Below are 19,808 nucleotides of genomic sequence, written 5' to 3'. Positions count from 1 at the left end.
TAGTATCCAAAATGTATAAAAAACTGAAACATCTTTAATGCCAATAAAATAAGCCAATCAACATATGGGCAAAGGACAAAAAGGGACACTTCTCCAAAAAGCCATAGGAAAGGCAACTGGTATATGACAAAACGCTCATTGTAACTAATTGTTACAAAAATGCAAGTCAGAACTACAGTGAGTTATTACTGTTCATACCTGATAGAATGGTTATTATAAAAAAGACAAAGGATAAGAAGTGTTGGTGAAAGTGCGGAGCAAAGGGAACTCTTGTGTCCTATTTGTGGGAATGGAAGTTAATACAGTCACTACGAAAAACAGCATTAAATTTCCTAAAAAATAAAAATAGAATTACCAAATAATTCAGCAATGCCATTTCTCGGTACATGTGAAAACAATGAAATTGGTTATGTTGGAGATATATCTGTACTCCCATATTCATTGCTGCACTATTCACAGTAGCTAAGATATGGAGGCTCCCCTAAGTGTCCACCGTTAGAAAACCATTCATGTGATGGTGGACATTTATGTATTCCTGACAGTAATGGAATAATATTATATAATAGTATTTGCAATGAAATTATTAGTTATCCTTAAAATAGGGGGCAGAGACAGATTCTCTCATTTGGGACAAGAATAAACCTGGAGGATATTATGTTAAGTGAAATAAGCCAGACAAACAAATAAGCCAGAAAAACAAATATCACAGTATCTCACTTATACATGAAATCTAAGAAAGTTCAACTCATATAAGTAAAGAGCTGATGGTTACCAGAAGGCAAAGGGTGGGTGGAGGGGGAGTATGAAAAAAGAAATACGTTGATCAATGTGGGATACAGTTTTAAACAGGTGCAGTTAGTTTTAGTAACCTATTGTGCAAAATGGGAATTGTAATAAATAAGACATTGTAAATAAAGGAATGCAAGTATAGTAGGTAGGGCAAACAAAAGAAAAAAGGAAAGAAATAAAAGAGAAGCACTGAAAAGAAAAAAGGAGACCACCAATTAAGCACTCATATTTTCAATTCATAGGAAAGCTGTCGTTAGAAAAAGCAGAAAATTTGTATCTCATCAAAGCAGAATTTATGCACAAAAATAAAAAATGAGTATCAGCATGGAACTAAAGTATGTTTACAAATAGCCGATTTGGTGGCCAAGGAGGCATGGCAATTTACCAATATTGAATCTATTACACTGTGTTTGATTAAAGCAGCTTCAGAACTGTGTCCCGAGAAAATAATGACAATTAGTGTTTTGGAAAAAACAGCTGATTGAAGAGTTGAAAACACTGAGAAATGCAATGAAAATAAAATAAATAATGGCAAATTAATTTCCTTCACTTTTAAGTTGACAGACATTACTAATATTGCTCATTTTTGCATTTGGGAAGCCATTGTAAAGCTGGAAGTAACTATGGAATTAGCCTTGTATGCTTTGTATGAAACAGTAATAGGCAACACACTACACCATTTGGGCTGTTATAAAAACTTAACCTTAGACTAGGTGGCCTATAAGCAAAAGATATTTATTTCTCACAGTTCTGGATGCTGCATTTATTTCTCATAGTTCCAACTGTTGACAACTGCAAAGAGATGATAAACTTGGTATCTGTGGAGTGTGAACTTCCTGGTTCACAGTGGATCTCACTGTGTTCTCACACAGTGGAAGGGACAGGGAACTCTCTGGGGTGTCTTTATAAGGGTGCAAATTCCATTCACAAGGGCTCTGCCCTTATGACCTCACCACCTCCCAATGGTCCCACCACCAGATGCCATCAAATTAAGGATTAGCCTTCAACATATGAATCTTGGGGGTACATATTTAATCTATAGCAGCTGATAATATTTTTAAAGAAGCTGAGAGAACACAAATTCAGTACTGCACTATTCACAGTAGCTAAGATATGGAGGCTCCCATAAGTGTCCACCATTAGAATCTGAAGTCGTATATGCTAAGATGAGCTAGAAACTGTAGCAAAAAACAAAAACAAAACACAAAAAACAATCAAAACAGTTTACAAGCCATGTGAAAATATGTGGTGTTTAAAGCCAATAGTTGTTCACTGTATTTCAGTTATCTGCAGGCACTATGCAGAAAATATTTAAGCCTAACATCTGTTTGTGTAACAACAGCATTAATTGTGTACTCACTTTTATCAACTTAAACATCATCCATTCCATAAATTTTCATCAAAATACCAGTTGAAATAGCCTACTTACCTACCATACAGTTTGACAGGATTTGATTTGAATATTTTTGTCCCCTGCAAAATTCATTTTGAGACTGGAAACTCAATATGACAATATTAAGTGGTAGATTACCAGTTCATCAAGGTGGAGCCTTCATAAAAGGATTAACTACCTTATACAAGGGCTGAAGGAACAACCTAGCTAGTCCTCTTGTGAAGGGGTGGGTTGCCCCTCCACACCTGTGGGTGTTTCTTGTTAGGTGGAACGAGAGACTTGGAAAAGAAAAAGACACAGAGACAAAGTATAGAGAAAGAAATAAGGACCCAGGGAACCAGCGTTCAGCATATGGAGGATCCCGCCAGCCTCTGAGTTCCATTAGTATTTATTGATCATTTTTGGGTGTTTCTCAGAGAGGGGGATGTGGCAGGGTCATAGGATAATAGTGGAGAGAAGGTCACCAGATAAACACGTGAACAAAGATCTCTGCATCATAGACAAGGTAAAGAATTAAGTGCTGTGCTTTAGATATGCATACACATAAACATCTCAATGCCTTACAGAGCAGTATTGTTGCCCGCATGTCCCACCTCCAGCCCTAAGGCGGTTTTCCCCTATCTCAGTAGATGGAGCATACAATCGGGTTTTATATGGAGATATTCCATTGCCCAGGGACGGGCAGGAGACAGATGCCCTCCTCTTGTCTCAACTGCAAAGAGGCACACCTTCCTCTTATACTAATCCTCCTCAGCACAGACCCTTTATGGGTGTTGGGCTGGGGGACGGTCAGGTCTTTCCCTTCCCACGAGGCCATATTTCAGACTATCACATGGGGGAGAAACCTTGGACAATACCTGGCTTTCCTAGGCAGAGGTCCCTGCGGCCTTCTGCAGTGTCTGTGTCCCTGGGTACTTGAGATTAGGGAGCGGTGATGACTCTTCACGAGCATGCTGCCCTCAAGCATCTGTTTAACAAAGCACATCTTGCACAGCCCTTAATCCATTTAACCATGAGTTGACACAGCACATGTTTCAGAGAGCACAGGGTTGGGGGTAAGGTTATAGATTAACAGCATCTCAAGGCAGAAGAATTTGTCTTAGTACAGAACAAAATGGAGTCTCTTATGTCTACTTCTTTCTACACAGACACAGTAACAATCTGATCTCTCTTTCTTTTCCCCACACTCTTGCCTGTCCACGTGCCAGGTGAGGACACAGCATTCAACGCACTGTTGTGAAAGGAGAGAGCACCGTTCACCAGACCAACAAGCTGCTTACATAGAGATGACTCTATGTAAGGCAATTTGTTATAGCAGCAGGAAGAGACTCAGGCAGATATTGGTAAGCAGAGTGAAGTGTTGCTATATGAAAATATGGAAATAACTTCAAAAGGAGTTATGGGGAAGAGGCAGGAAAAATATAAAGGAACATGTTGCAGAAAGCCTATTTTGCCATGAACAGACCATGAGGATGATTCTCATAAGGACGCAAAAAAAAGAGAGCTGTAGACACAGCCTCAGTCTTCTTAGACATTATCTAAATGGTTGTGACCAGAAGTCTGCTAGAAATACAGCCAGTGCCAGCATCATCCTGATACCAAATCCTGTCAGAGGTACAACAAAAAAACTTCAGGCCAACAACCTTGATGAATATCGACACAAAAATCCTCAATAAAATACTGGTAAACCAAATCCAACAGCATACCAAAAGGCTCATCCACCACTACCAAGTCAGCTTCATTCCCAGGATCCAGGTTGATTCAACATATGCAAATCAATAGATGTAATTCATCACTTGAACAGAACCAAAGGCAAAATACACAGGATTACCTCGACACAGAAAAGGTCTTCAATAAAATTCAACATCCTTTCATATTAAAAACTCAATAAACTAGGTATTGAAGAAACAGACCTGAAAACAGTAAGAACCATTTAAGACAATCCCACAGCCAGTATCATACCGTTTGAAAACCTGCACAAGGAGAGGATGCCCTCTCTCACCACTCCTATTTAACACAGTGTGGGAAGTTCTGGCCAGGGCAATCAAGCAAGAGAAACAAATGAAGGGTGTTCAAATAGTGAGAGAGGAAGTCAAATTGTCTCACAGTCTCAGCCCAAAAGCTACTTAAACTGATAAGCAACTTCAGCAAAGTCTCAGGATACAAAATCAATGTGAAAAACACAAGCATTCCTATACACCAACAACAGGTAAGCCTAGAGTCAAATCATTAATGAACTCCCATTCGCAAATGCTACTAAGAGAATAAAATATCTAGGAAAATGGCTAACGAGGGAAGTGAAGGACCTCTTCAGGGAGAATACAAGCCACCGCTCAAGGAAATCAGAGAGGACAGAAACAAATGGAAAAACATTCCATGCTCATGGATTGAAGAGTCAGTATCATGATTCTTACTGTGCATACACCCCAAGGAATATAAATTATTCTTTTATACAGATACATGCACATGTATGTTCACTGCAGCACTGTTCACAACAGCAAAGACGTAGTATCAACCCAAATGCCCATAAATGATAGACTAAATAAAATGTGGTACATATACACCGTGGAATACTATGCAGCCATAAAAAGTACAAGATCACATCCTTTATAGGGACACGGATGGACTTGGAAGCCGTTTTCCTCAGCAAACTAATGCAGGAACAGGAAACCAAACACTGCATATTCTCACAAGTGGCGGGTGAATGGTAAGAACACATGGGTGGGGACAGAGGAATAACACACACGGGGACCTGTCAGCGCAAGGGGTTCCGGCATCAGGGAGGGAGAGCATCAGGAAGAATTAATGCATGCAGGCCTTAATACCCAGGTGATGGAACGGTGTGTGCTGCAAACCACCATGGCACATGTTTACCTGTGTAACAAACGTGCATATCCTGTACATGTACCCCAGAACTTAAAAGTTGAAGGAAAAAAGCAAGGTTATATGCAGAGAAATAAATATTTTAAAAAAAGAACACCAGTTAACAGGGTGCACAATACTTGAAATTACAAGGCAGTACAATCACATTATATTCCTCTGATAAGAAAAAGATAATAGTTTTAAGACATACTCACTATGCCTTCGAACATCTTAAAAAAACTGTCATTGTTTTCCAAATGCTACTACAGTCCCTCAGATGTTTTTTGATGCTTTCCCATTTTCCTAAATCCCATTTTCTTTGAGAGAAAAATAGTATCTTTCATGTACATAATGGCATTAAAAGTTGATAAAACTTAAGTACTTGCATATGTATTATTTCATCTGATTTGCCAACATTTTCCACAGCACCGTAAGCTTTTGGAAGGCAGAAATACTTTCCTATTCTTCGAGAGGCTTACAGAGAGCAGACCTCTGGCAATGCGCCCTGTGAAGTAGGCAGAGTAGAATTAATTCCATTGAGTGAATCCTGTGTTACAGGGAAAACAGACACCATTTTTCTTACTGGCTTATGAGAATCATAGCATCTGCGAGCTGAACACCATTATCTTGAGGATGAATGAAAACAGGTAGGAGAATGTTCTTGTTCTTAGGAGATAATTAAGAAGTTAGGAGTGAATTACATGGTTTTTGGAACTTCCTTACAAATGGTTCATCAAAAAATGTGTGTGTGTGTTATGTGTGTGTTTGTGCATGTAAGAGGGAGAGAGAAAGAGAGTGAGAGAGAGAGAGGAGTGAGTCCATGGGCACAGAATATTAACTGGTACATCTATGTGAAGGACAGAGATGTTCATTGTCCTGTTCAAATTATGAAATCTTGAAAGTTTTCAAAATAAAAAACTGGGTGAAGAAAAAAATCTGATGGCATGCTAGATGAATAAAGATTATCTTATTGGAAACTGGAAAAAGGCCATCCTGGTTAGAAAGTGGCAATGAACTTGGCAGAGTTTTGTGTCCTAGTGTTTCTGAAGGGCAGAAATGAACAGTGATGAAACTAACACATGTGGAAGAAGTAACTAAGCAAAGAGTTAAGGGTGTGGCATGGTTCTCATGATTGCTTACAGTAAAATGTGAGGAGAAATAAGTTAAAGATCAAATTTGTAATTGAAAAAGAAGCAGAACTTAAAGATTTGGAAAGTTCTCAGCTGGGCCATGTTAAGAACGAAAAAGTGTGTTCAGGAGAAAATAGGCGTGTGTCCATGGGAACATTTCATTAAGATTTGCAGACATAAGGGAGTCAGATGGTATTCATCCTAACAAGAATTACCATAAAATATTTTGGAGTTCTTTGATGTCATACCCATCACAGGCCCAGAGTGTTAGTTAGGGTCTTGAAAGTAGACAGTTTTAAAGGGGAGGCCCAAAGTGCCCCTGGACGTGGGGCTCACTGCACAGTACCACCCCAAACCTTGATTTCCGGAATTCTGGTGCAGCACTCCTTGGCTCTGTTAGCTGTGGCTGAAATGGGCCCAGGTGTGGCGCAGGTCCCTCCAGAAGTTTGTGCTGTGTATGTTTACAATGTGAACTGTGAGCAATATATTTAAGTTTATAAATTGCCCAGTCTGAGATATTTTTTTCTCACAGCAGAAGAGACCAAGACAGCTGGCTTACCAGTGGTAAAGTTTTATTACAATTTTTTTAAACCAAGATTAAATTTTTTTCTGAATTAGAATTATCGCAGAGAACACTGAATGGCCTGTGAAATTCAATTTTTGCTGCAGATTTCGTCATGTTTCTTAACACATAACTTCTAATCACAAGGTAAATTCTTGCCTATGTGCAAAAACTTAGTGCTGCATCCTTGTGTATGGTTTTAAAAGTGTCAAAATTGGCCCCTCATGTCAAATACAGCCCCAATTAGGGGAGGTAACCTAAGAAAGGTGTACAACTGTCCTGACTTTGGATTGCCTGCTTGCTGTGAAGTATGTGAACAATCTGTGACTCAGAACTTCAGTGAGATTTTTATAGGCAGAAGTTCTCATCATGCCTCATCAGAATTTTCCGTTAACAAGTGTCAGAGAATCTGTAATGGCTTGAGAATCATGACTTTCCTCCTATTTATGGAAGAGGAGAAAAAAGAAATTTCGAAGACAATTCTCAGATTTAGATAAATTATCTCAGGATTTTCTATATATTTTACCTGGTCCCTATGGTGTGGTAAGGTAGAGTACACTGTACTTGGACAGGTGAAGCAATTTCTACTCTACTAGGTCATCACCAAGCATAGCTTTGTTACTGGGAAAGCTAATTATAGTTCCCTATGACAGTATCAAAGAAAGAAAGAGGTGAAAAGAGTAGACAATAAGGAAGGTGGATATGATTATAGGCATGAGAAATGCTATGGGTAATCACGTGATCTACACTGACTCAAGTCAGCAAGGAGTAGGTGGAAAAGCGAGAGATTCAATCCAGGATGACAGAATGTGCTCACTAAAAGGGATTAAGAGAAGTATAATACAGTCTATATTATTAGATCACCCAGAGACATACAAAACAAGAACCGTGAATTGAATTAGTGGTATACTAATATAGTGGTTTTACCTGAAATATTTACACATCAATCCTACTGAATTCTTACAACAAATGATTTAGATTAGCTATTGTATTCACCAGTTGAAAGAACAGAAAATACTGAGGGAGATAACTTGTGTCAGTGCAACTCAATCAGATTTAGGACACAAAAGCAACTACATAATGAAAAAGAGAGCTGGTGACTTAACTTGCTAAAACAATCTGAAAAACAAAAAAGTGAGATGAATCTGTCTACCCTGATGTAAGACTTATTATAAAGTGACTGTAACCAAGACATTGTGATCTGGCCACAGGGGACAGACACATAGTTCAATGATGCAATCCAACAAGTTAACTCAGATATTGGCACACGCAAGTCCAGCCAACAGATTTTCAATAAAAAGCACAAAGCAATTAAGTGTAGGACAGGTAAGTTTTCTATTGCTGGTGCTGGGTCAACTGGACATCCTTTGAGAAAACATTAACCTTGGCCTAAGTCTCATGTATGTTTTCTAAGTAAAATTTACCCTTCCCCACTCCCCCGAAAAAGACTATTAAAAATTACGTTGACCCAGGCTACTGTTGTTTCCTAACTTCAGTCCTTCACTCGTACACTTTAAGAAGTTCAAATCATATTCATAGTATCCAAACATACTCATTGTTTTATTTTTAACAAAAGAAATGAAATTAAAAATAGACCACAGGTAGAGTCATGAAATTCTTGTTTTTCTCTATTCTTTTTGGTCTTTACAAGTAATTACAACGTACATTGTCTTCTTTTATAATAAGACCCAACGGGAGAAAAGAAAAGGATGTACAATGAAGGTACAAGTTTTGAAGCACCAAAATATTTTATGACAGGGACAAAAAAACAAAAAACAAACAAAAATTGAAGTACAGAAAGAGGGTGGTGGGGGCAAAAATAAAGGTATGCACTTGGCCTTCCTCAAGATTTGTTTGTCCCTATTCAGACTAGAATGAAACTGGTTTAGAAAATCACTCCTGTATGCTAGCAGGAATGCTGCTGGCAAGACACTTCTGAGCATCGGGGTGTGGACTTTAAGAACCAACCTTTTAACAGTAACTCTAGGAGAGAAGATACCAAAAATTGGCAGTGAAAAATTACAGATAGGCAATAAGCTCCTTCTGAGGTCCAGGCCAGGAGACAGTAGGATTTAAGAAACAAACAAACAAACAAAAACAACCACAAATGACCTTTGGTGCCACTGTCACAACTGTTGCTCATCAGAGTAGGAGAGTTGTAGCAAAGGCATTAAAGAAGGACAAGCAGCTGAAGAGCCTGAATCCTTGTATTGTAAGCTATTTTGGCTTCCTTTCAAGAAAGGGCTGTGGTCTGTGGAAGGTGTCAGGAACATATTTTCACGGTCTGCTTTCTCCTGATAACGTTCTTCTTCTCGGCCCACCTGAGACATAATCCCTGAGCTCCGAGCCCTTTTTGACTGAAGCTCCTGTTGAACAAGATTCTCAACGTTTCTACCCTGATCCACCTTCTGCCGCCGCCGTCGCCTCTCCAGAGCCCGGCTCCTTGTCCGACTCCCTTGATGTTCAAACTTTTCCAGCTGCAATCATACCCACACAAGGCAAAAAACGTCAGTACTGGGATCCCTGCCTGCTGGACCTGATCTCCTGCCCTGCCCGTGACCCCGCTTCCTACCTCCAGAAGTGTGCGAATTCTGTCCAGGTCTGGAGGCTGTCCAGCCTGCAGCAGCTGCCAGATGCTGTGGTTCTCATCCAGGGTCACCTCAAGCAGGTCCCCTTCCATCATGAGCTCCTCCAGGAGAGCCCGGATTGCCTCAGGCAGCTCCAACACAGGGCCAGTCAACTGCGGCAACAGTGAGGACAGTAGCTCCAGGTCTGGGCGGAAGGTGGTGCGGTGAAGGGTGCAGGGACAGACTGGGTTAGAGGCCACTCTTGGTCTTATCCTCCATGGCCACAACAGAGGTGACAAATACATGGGTCACTCAGTTATGTTTAGCCAACAGCCTACCCAAACCACACCTTTCTTACCAGAGCCCTTTCCTGGAGCCATGTTCTCAGGACTGGTCACACTGTCTCCATTCTCCAGCAGCCCTTGGACCTATCAGGGAAAAAAAGAATGGGTAACAATAATTGAGCTGATGAACCAGGTCCTATCTTTCCTCCCACAGCTCCAAAACTTGGGAGCCTCTATCTCCTGAAGCAGAGTAGACACAGGCTTCCAACAGGGATCAGAGTTTAGGGATCTGGATAGGTACAGAATGGAGCAAAGGGACTAGGCCAAAGGAGATCGAAAACTGGGGAACAGGGACAAGACTGGAGCTACAAGAAGGACAGGGGCTAGAAGACAGAAATATGAGGACAATGGCTGGCCTGGAAAGCTCACCTTAGAAATATTGTTGCCACTGCCTTCTCTGATAGGGTCACAGGCAGTGGCTGAAGTATAGACTGAGGCCTCCTCTGGTCTGGGTTTGGCCTGTAGCTGTTGGCGAAGCTCAGCCAGCTGTCGCAACAAAGCAGTCACATCTTCAGAGGCCAGAGCCTTTCTGGCACGGTCTTGCCAGCCAATGGCCCTCTCTGTGAGACACTGAAGGGCCTCACCCTCAGGCAGCCGCACGGGCAGCCTCTGCAGGGCAACCAGCAAGGCTAGGATCGTCTCTAGGCGTGGCCGTCGTGAGCGCATACACAGTGGACACAGGAATTTTGTGTCCCATTCCCACCAGGCTAGCAGTGGAGATGAAGTTAGACTGGGCTTTGGAGAGGCGAGGAGATGGGGCACTGACACACACTGCCCATGGAACCAGTCCTGACACAGGTCACACTGCAGAGCTCCCACCCCAGCTGGCACCTGCCCACACACACAGATAGAAGTCGGAGAAGAGGCCATGAGGGATGGTGCCAGTGGACTGGGCTTGGCTGAGTTGGTGCGACGCAGCTGCAGGATACCCTCCTTCTCCTTCTGTTCCCCTTCCTTGAAGGCCACAATCTGCCATGTCAAGAGGGGGAAAGTAGGTCAGCAGTCCACCCTCGCCCTTGTCTGGCATCCTAATGCCCAGCTCCCAAACCAGGAGACCTGTAACAGGGCTCAGACACCCTATCATCAGCGGCCCTCCTCTTTTCAGAGAGAAACCCAGAACCCATCTTTTCCCCATCTGGGCCATGCTCCTTACCACAGAGCCTGGGTCTCTGAGGTCCTGTGCAGACAGCCCCAGCAGCTCTGTGTCACACTGGTACAACCCCAGCGCCTTCTCCATCCACCGGCTACGCTTGGTGCTGTCTGAGCCAGCGTCTGCACACGGGCAAAGCACCTGAGGCAGGCAGGCAGACATACAGGAAATGACCAGGCTTCCCTCACCTCCTACACCCTCTCCTTCCTACCCAGGTGCCCCCTAAAAAAAAATCTATGTTCTCATTATACGCGCCATCTCACAGCAGCCAGGCCAGATGAAGAAGAGGCTGTGGGTCAGGGTCTCAGACCTCACCTCAAGCAGTGTGTAGCAAGAATTCTTCTTAAGAAAGGTCTTGGAGGCTTTCTCTCTCCAGGAATGTGCTGTCAATACCTGCAGCTCTAGCTGTCTCAGCTCTTCCAGCCCCACAGGCAGGTCCCGGCCCACAGCCACCAGGCCCTCCAAGTCATCCAGACAGGGGTAGTGGTCACCATTCTGGAATAGGGGAAAGAAACTTTATTTAAATTATGTCAACAATATTGTGTCTAAATTTGTCCTAAGTAATACTGGGTATTATACTGCATAATCCCAGGGCTGAAAATCTGGAGATGTTTTCTGCAACAGAAAAATGTGATAGAAACTCTTTTCTCTCAGAACCCCTACTTTCATTGGCTCAGACCAAAAATTCCACCTATGCAAGTTACTCTGTTGTAACCTGCTTCCTCTGTACACTTCTATATATCAATAGTCTCTGCTTAGGTCTACACCCATATTCATGCTTCTCTTCCCTTGGTTCCTATTCTGACATGCTCAGGTACTCAAGGAATCCTCCAACTTCCCACCTTCACTTTCTAGCACAACCCAACCGAGTAAAAACTATAAAGTATATCTATCTCTCTTCTAACTGCTGGCGTGACGCAGTAAAGCAGAAATACTGATCCTCACTTGGATCTCATCCACATCGGCAATCCAAGCTTGTGCCTTAGTCAGAGCTTCTTTGAGAGCCTGGATGTTAGGCAGGTGAACAGGGATGTTTTCTGTCTCACGAATTATGGCTTCCAATGTGGCTGGTGGATGCTTCTGCCTAAATTTTTTTTGAAAAAGAGAAATCTATCATTACATGTTACAGGTATACATGCCCCTTTTTTAAGTCCTAGGTTTCCTTGCTAAAAACATAAGCAATAAAAAGTGTTGCGTGACACAGTAAGGAAGCCATACTGAGGAACTCTCTAACATTGCAGGGGGCTATGTAGGTCTCTTGTAAGTCACATGCTGCATCCATTCACCTGAGAACTAAGTCATCCAAGAACATTTCCCCAGTTGTTGCCTTTACGACAGTGAAACATCAACATGACATGTCATATAGATGGGAGTACATGATATGTCATGCCAATCCTTTAGAGTTTAGTAGATGCCCAACTGGGAGTCTGTTGCCCAACGGTCACCACAGAAATACTTAGGGTCACCCAAAACTTTGAGGATTATAGTCAAGATACAGACAGGGAGAGACTATGCCCCACCTGGCCTCCAGGCAGAAATGAGCCTTTTCTTCCCAGCGCTCTGCAATGGTCAGTAGCTCTTGCAGCTCAGCCCGGGCCTTGTCCACAGAAGGGCTGGAGGCTATCTTGGCACCCATAACCAAAAGCCCCTGCATGATGACCAGAGAGCCCCTGTGAGCAGAAGGGGCCAGGGCCTGCTTCACTTCATCTAGCCATTGCACCTGCTCCACCTGCTGCTGAAGCTGATGGGCTTCAGGCACCTCTATACCCAGCTGCTGCCCCCTCTCCAACAGGGACCGCAATAGCCCTGGACTAGAGGGCAGTGTGGCCAGAGCCTCACGAGCCTCAGCTTGATAGGCCTCCACCTGTTCCAGGACATCCTGCAAGGACATAGGATAAAATGCAGATTCTTTAGCCACATAAATACTCAACCACCTAGATTTGCTCCACTTCTCATATTCTCTTACAGGCATTTCCTATTGCTTAACACTTATTCTCAACCACATCCTAAAACATGATCTATTTGATAATAACAAAGGCCCTCTGTTTACCTAGAATGACATTTTTCTCCTTTAATTACCTAAATTTCTTTTTCCAAACCCACTTTAATACAACCTTATCTGTCTAGTAAGCTTTCTAAGACTCTAGTATCTGGAGGGAAATCAACCAACCAACCAATCAGTCCTCTCCATCCCATTCGCAAGAGCCAGTGTCTTATGTAGGCCCAGTTTAGAGTTTTTAATTATTTCAGTCTGGAAGGATATTTCCTTGCATGCTGTAAAGACAGAGATGGTATGGGAACACATATCTCCGCCACTTCCAGGAAAGAACCTGTTATTATGAGAAGGTTGTTTAGAATAATTAGGTTCTCAAGTTTTCCTGACATGTCAGACTTCCTGAGTATTTGCTGTTAACAAAAATTCCATCTTTCCAGGCCCCTCCTTACCTTGACATCCCCAATCTGATGCATGGCACAGGGCAGGCTGCCCATCTGCTCAAGAAGGACCCGGAGTTCAGTCAAGGTCAGCTGTGGAGTGTCCATCCTGTAGGAGCCAGAAGGAACACCTCGTAATGCCACATTTCAAACAATCTGAGACTTTTAACATACTTCCTTCCCTTTCATATTTCAGTAATACCCACAAAGGTTTTTTTCTAAGTTCAGCGATACTGACAAGTTAAGATTTGAAAATACACCCGTAGGCATTTGACAGCAGTTAATAAAGACTACAGATATCAAAGAGAGAGTCCAGCTTCCTGAGAAAACGTAACAGTATTAATCTGCTACCACTATGGCTACTAATACCATGCCACCACGGTACTAGCTGGCTAGTACCATTCGACAGAAGAACAGAAATAAATACAAATAGGTGGGGCAAGAGAAAACAAAATGTGAAAAGGCCCCCGGATAGTTTAAGTTACATTTTCATCAGTCATCCCGTTAAGAGTTAAAGAATGAGGAAGAGATGTAAAAATAGCCATTAGGATTCAGAAGTAGTAGCTTTCACAGTGAGACAAAACATCTATTAAGCCAGAAACTGAAGTACAAATGCAATGGGAGGATTACGAAGGAAGGAGGGCTAAGTCATGATAAGTATGGTCAGAATAATAAATTTATTCTAGACAAGAAATGAGAGTTCATTATGTCAGAAGCAACACAGTACTACAGGATGACAACTTCAGAGATTTACTCTTTGGTTCCAACTGCCTACAAGACAAAGAAAACTGAAGAGGCCAGGAAGTTAAATGCATGAGGAAAACTTGAGGCAGATTAAAATGGAAATCCAGGGCATGTTATTTGGGTATCATGGGTTCAATCTGGAAAAGCCTTATTTCTCTTGAACCACAGTAGGGAAAGGAGTTATCCAGAAAAGTGAAATTTATTCTAAAATTTTAAGTTTCCATATTTTAAAGAAAGGCAGCAATGAGAAAAAAGGTTAAGAACAAGTAGGAAATACTGAAATAACGGGCCAGGCGCGGTGGCTCATGCTTGTAATCCCAGCATTTTGGGAGGCCAAGGCAGGCAGATCACGAGGTCAGGAGATTGAAACCATCCTGGCTAACATGGTGAAACCCCATCTCTACTAAAAATACAAAAAAATTAGCCGGGTGTGGTGGCACACACCTGTAGACCCAGCTACTTGTGAGGCTGAGGCAGGATAATGGCCTGAACCCGGGAGGTGGAGCTTGCAATGAGCTGAGATCGTGCCACTGCACTCCAGCCAGGGTGACAGAGTGAGACCCCGTCTCAAAAAAAGAAAAAAGAATATTTGAAATAATGTGTCTCTAAAATATGACAGACATGAGAATGAAGACAAAACACAAGAAACTAAGCTGAGTAAGCATGGGTCATTGAATATCTAGGTGGCACAGAAAAGCCAAAAAGGCAATCTAGCATCTCAAATTATAGCTCAGGCTAATAATTATGTGATGGACTATTTAAAAAGCTTCCTCATCAGTTTATTTAATTTAAATCAGACCATGCCACATCCTGTGGGACCTATCCTCCAAATAGGCCCAAAATAATAAATTTTAAATATCCATTTTGCTATGTACTTCTCCACTTCAAAATCTTTCTATGTTTTCTTAAAGTTTATTGAAAAAGTTACTTATATTCTCAAGTGGAAACTGGTTCAAATGTATACCCTTGCTTTAGAGTCTTGATACCTTTATTCTGACCCTTAAACCTAATGACAAAAAAATGCCTTCTTTATCTAAAATTCCTTCCTACTAACACAGCTTTATTTTTTTAAAATAGTTTATCTAAAATTCCTTCCTACTAACACAGCTTTATTATTTTTTAAATAGAGTTTTTACAAATACATGACTTAACATTGTCATGCACCACATGACATTTCAATGACAAATCACATGTATGATAGTGGGCCTGTAAGATTACAACAGTACTGAAACATTCCTATCACCTGCTGACATCGTAGCAGTTGTAAAGTAGCAACACATTCCTCATGTGTCTGTGGTGATGCTGATGTAAACAACCCAATGCGCTGTCCGTCATGTAAGAGTCTGTCTAGCACATGCATCACATAATACCTGATAACAAACAGCCATATACTGGCTAATGCTTGACACCATATTTTTCTAAACTATTATTTTAGAATATACTCCTACTATAAACAAAAGTTAACTGTCAGGCAGCCTCAAAAGTATTTCAGGAAGTATTCCAGGAAGTGGCATGGTTATCTTAACAGATCCCTTTCTACGTGTGTCAGTGCCCTGAAGACCTTCCATTAAAATAAAATATAGATGGGGGAAGATGGTGACATTCAGAATCTGACTCTGTGTAGGCCCAGGCCAATGTGTGTCTTTACATCTTAGATTTTAACAAAAATGTTTAAAATGGAAAACAAACTTAAAAATTGTTTACACAGAAAAGTTTACAGAATGACAATATAAGGAAAGAAAATATTTTTGTACAACTCTACGATGCATTTGTGTTTTAAGCTAACCATTATTAGAAAAGAGTAAAACATTCAAATATAAATTAAATGTTTACAAAATAAACAGTTTACAAAAACAGACTCATAGACCAATGAAACATGATAGAAAGCCCAGAAATGAGGATGCATACCTACAACCATCTGATCTTTGACAAAGCTGACAAAAACAAGCAATGGGGAAAGGACTCCCTATTTAGTATATCCTGTTGAGAAATCTGGCTGAGCCATACGCAGAAAACTGAAACAGGACCCCTGCCATATACCTTATACAAACATCAGTTCAGGATCGATTAAAGACATAAATTTAAAACCTGAAACCATAAATGCCCTGGAAGACAACCGGACACAGGCATGGGCAAAGATTTCACAATGAAGATGCCAAAAGCAACTGCGGCAAAAGCAAAAATTGACACGAGTCCTAATTAAAGAGCTCCTGCACAAAGAAACTGTCCACACACAGGGTAAACAGACAACCTACAGAATGGGATAAAGTTTCTGCAAATTATACATCTGACAAGGGTCTAATATCCAGCATCTATAAAGGAACCTAATCAAATTTACAAGAAGAAAACAACCCCATTACAAAGTGGGCAAAGGACATAAACAGACACTTTTCAAACGGAGACATACATGCAGCCAACAGATATATGAAAAAAAGCTCAGCATCAGTGATCATTAGAGAAATGCAAAACAAAACCACAGTGAGGTACCACCTGATAACACCTGTCAGAATGGCAATTATGAAAGTCAGGAAATAGCAGGTGTTGGTGAGGTGGCGGAGAAAAAGTAACTGCTATACAGGATTGGCGGGAGCGTAAAATTAGTTCAACCATTGTGGAAGACAGTGTGACAATTCCTCAAAGATCTAGAGGCAGAAATACCGTTTGACCCAGCTAACCCATTACTGGGTATATACCCAAAGGTATATAAATTGTTCTATCATGAAGATATATGCACGTGTTATGTTCACTGTAGCACCATTCACAAAAGCAAAAACATGAAATCAACCTAAATGACCATTAATGATAGACTGGATAAAGAAAAAGTGGTACATATACACCACGGAATTACAAGGCAGATATTACAAGAACAGGATCATGCCCTCTGAAGAAACATGGATGGAGCTGGAGGCCATTATCCTTAGCAAACTAACACAGGAAGAGAAAATCAAATACCACATGTTCTCACTAATATGTGTAAGATAAATGATGAGAACACATGGACGCACGCACAGAGGGAACAGCACATACTGGGGACTATCACCGAGTGGAAGGTGGGAGGAGAGAGAGGATCAGGAGAAATAACTAAGGGGTACTGAATGTAATACCTGGGTGATAAAACCCCCATGTACATGGGGTTAACAAACCCCCATGACACAAATGTACCTATATAACAAACCTGCACATGTACCCTGAAAAAGTTTTAAAAATTTACAGTAGCTGAGGCTAATTTACTACCGTTTTTTAAGATACTGTTATATAAATTTAACACAGCCAAAGTGTAAAGCGTTTATTAGGTCTACACTAGTGTAGTCATGTCCAAGGTCTTCACATTCTCTTACCAGTCGGTTCCTCACCCAGAGAAACTTCCTGTCCTGCAAGTTTCATTCATGGTAAGTGCCCCATATTTTATGTCTTCCACAATTCTTTTATTGTAGTAATTCTACATTTGTGTATTTTGATACACAAATACTCACCATTGTGTTACAACTGACAACAATATTCAGTACAGTATCACGCTGTGCAGGTTTGCAGGCTAGGAATAACAGGCTCTATCACACAGCCTAGGTGTGTAGGAGGTTACAGCATCCAGGTTTATGTAAGTAGACGGTGCGTATGCAGCAATGACAAAACCGCCTAATGACGCTTTTCTCCTAACACATCTCCATCATTAAGTGATGCCTGACGGTACATAATCACTTATTTTTCAATCTAAAAACTATATGTATTTATCGTCTTACACATTTGGAAACTAACAGTTAAATAAATTTCTAGGATTATTTTAACCTCTAAAGTTTTACCTAACTATACAGCCAAAAAAGTAAAGTTTGTGGAAATTCTGATGTCTGCATAATGCTATGAGATTTCCTAAGAAGTAGGAAAAAACTGCAATTTTGCTAGTATATATTTATATCTTATTGCCACATTATTTTGTTAGAAACTGTTTAGTTCAGTAATTTCTAGTTCATATTATACTGCTTTTTGTCCATGTGTTATCTACTCTTTCTCCGTAAAATCTGAGTCTGTGCTTCTTTTTTTTGCTGTTGTTGTTTTGAGATGGAGTTTTGCTCTTGCTGCCCAGGCTGCAGTGCAATGATCCCACCTCGGCTCACTGCAACCTCTGCCTCCTGGGTTCAAACAATTCTCCTGCCTCAGCCTCAAACAGGATTGTGTGTTTATAGTCTATCCATTTTTGTTATTCATTTTCACACACTGACACCCTTCTTTGCCTTCTCCTCTCACGTACCTGGCCACCTGACCACTGACCAGCCCCAGGACTTGAGCAATACAAGCCTCCACCTCACTCAGGCAGTTCTTCAGTCGCTGAAGCAGCTCACTATTAGGAAACCTCCTCTCACGAGCCTCAGACTCCAGTGCCCTTAGCTCTTCAAAGCCTGGAGAGTGTAAGTTGCAACAGGTATGCAGTGTTAGCAGAAAAGGAAGGTTGAGAATAACCAAAATAAAGAAATAAGGCTTACATAAGGCTTCCTTCCATTTCCCGTCACTCACTGCGCTTACGGCCATCCTCCACCTCCAAGGCCACTCGCACTTTGTTGGCCCAGGTGTCAAAAGACTCAGCCCGAATCTTCAGTTTATGCAGCATGGTGGGGAGCTCATCCAAGGTGTACCGATACCTAGAGGAAGAAAGCCGGGAAGGGTACACATCTGGCCCAGCTCTAAAACCTCCTCCACGTCCCCACAGTGTTCCCATGCTCACCGTAGGTACTGTCGGCTGCTAGAGCACTTGCAGAGGTCATTGATGTGGGAAAGGCATACAAGGCCATCTGGGCAGTCATAGCAGGCCAGGGCTGACAAGAAGCACGTGGTCTTGCACTTGATGCACTGGCGTTCATCATCTGGGAGCAGCTCAAAAGCCTCTCGCTCAGCCTCCGTGACGCCCTGGGGGTGTTCAACCCACATATACTGTAAAGACTAGGAGTAGGGTTGTGGACACCCCACCTCAGCCAACACTGAGCCCTGATGTGGACTCAACCTTGTAAGGACAGCTGTAGAGAAATTGGAAGAAAAAATATAAACACATACAGACTCTGTCTTTACATTTCAAAATGCATGACTTAAAGATCAGGCACACAGTGGTTACTCAATGTTGGTCTGTGTCTCTGTAACGTAATATATGTGACTAAATCCCTAAGCTCGGCTCTTGACCACCCACCTTCTCCAAAAGGGCCTTTCGTAGACGTCGCTCCTCCTGAACCATAATGAACATCTCCTTGTGCACAGCTACTGCTAGATTGAGATCCAACGTCTCTGGGAAGGCAGCCATCTTGCAGATGAGCTCCTCGTGGGAGAAGACACAATAGCGCCGGAGCCGGCGGTAGTGTTCAATGCACTGGCGTCCAGCAGGTAGCTGCAAGTGCGTTCAACATTGTGTGTGGCTATCTGGAGACCACAATGCATAGCTTCTCCACAATAATCCTTACCCATATTCTTTATACTTTCTACCTGCACACCCACTGCATGCTCACTCACCCAGTCAGCAGTACAAAAGTTGACAGCTTCAGCAAAATTGTAGCCTTGGTTAAAACCACTGTGGTAAGCACGAGGAAAAGTGATGACAAATTCCCCTGCACACTGGTTTGTGCGGACAACCTAAAAAGGAGAAAAAAGCAGAAAGAGGTGTGGGTCAGAACTAATGGGCCAGATGTGAACTCAAAGATGTCTCTAGATGCTGTAACAGATGTAGGAAGAGTGGAAAGGCTCTATCTTCAAGTACGTGTCCTAAAAGAAAAATGAGATTGTGAGTTTAAAAGTAGTATTCATAGAAAAGTACTCAAAATATGTGTAATTCAAGAAACAAATATAGAGGGGTCCACGAA

The 19,808-nt window shown here is 41.7% G+C and overlaps 1 protein-coding gene across 8 annotated transcripts in view; it reads right to left on the bottom strand.

Annotated features, from left to right (window-relative positions):
* Window positions 1–8,268: 8,268 nt before the first annotated feature.
* Window positions 8,269–19,808, bottom strand: part of KDM5D (lysine demethylase 5D) — a 39,426-nt gene continuing 27,886 nt past the window's right edge. For 5 of the 8 annotated variants that reach the window (XM_055377073.2, XM_055377078.2, XM_055377074.2 and 2 more), the window contains 14 exons: window positions 19,462–19,581; window positions 19,145–19,339; window positions 18,689–18,870; window positions 18,481–18,605; window positions 18,218–18,365; window positions 13,243–13,339; window positions 12,318–12,676; window positions 11,743–11,881; window positions 11,113–11,292; window positions 10,801–10,938; window positions 10,017–10,616; window positions 9,662–9,731; window positions 9,309–9,508; window positions 8,269–9,213 (listed from right to left, as the gene is read on the bottom strand). In XM_055377073.2, coding sequence (XP_055233048.1) covers window positions 8,863–9,213; window positions 9,309–9,508; window positions 9,662–9,731; window positions 10,017–10,616; window positions 10,801–10,938; window positions 11,113–11,292; window positions 11,743–11,881; window positions 12,318–12,676; window positions 13,243–13,339; window positions 18,218–18,365; window positions 18,481–18,605; window positions 18,689–18,870; window positions 19,145–19,339; window positions 19,462–19,581 — 2,904 coding nt within the window. In that variant the 3' untranslated portion in view covers window positions 8,269–8,862. Of the gene's footprint in view, window positions 9,214–9,308; window positions 9,509–9,661; window positions 9,732–10,016; window positions 10,617–10,800; window positions 10,939–11,112; window positions 11,293–11,742; window positions 11,882–12,317; window positions 12,677–13,242; window positions 13,340–18,217; window positions 18,366–18,480; window positions 18,606–18,688; window positions 18,871–19,144; window positions 19,340–19,461; window positions 19,582–19,808 lie in introns of those variants that run through there. The other 3 variants (XM_063703365.1, XM_063703366.1, XM_055377076.2) reach the window with 2 other exon arrangements.

The sequence above is a fragment of the Gorilla gorilla genome, chromosome Y, assembly GCF_029281585.2.
Source record: "Gorilla gorilla gorilla isolate KB3781 chromosome Y, NHGRI_mGorGor1-v2.1_pri, whole genome shotgun sequence".
NCBI classification, from domain to species: domain Eukaryota; kingdom Metazoa; phylum Chordata; class Mammalia; order Primates; family Hominidae; genus Gorilla; species Gorilla gorilla.
Note: the sequence above shows the minus strand (reverse complement) of the source record. Positions and strands in the feature narration are given on the sequence as shown.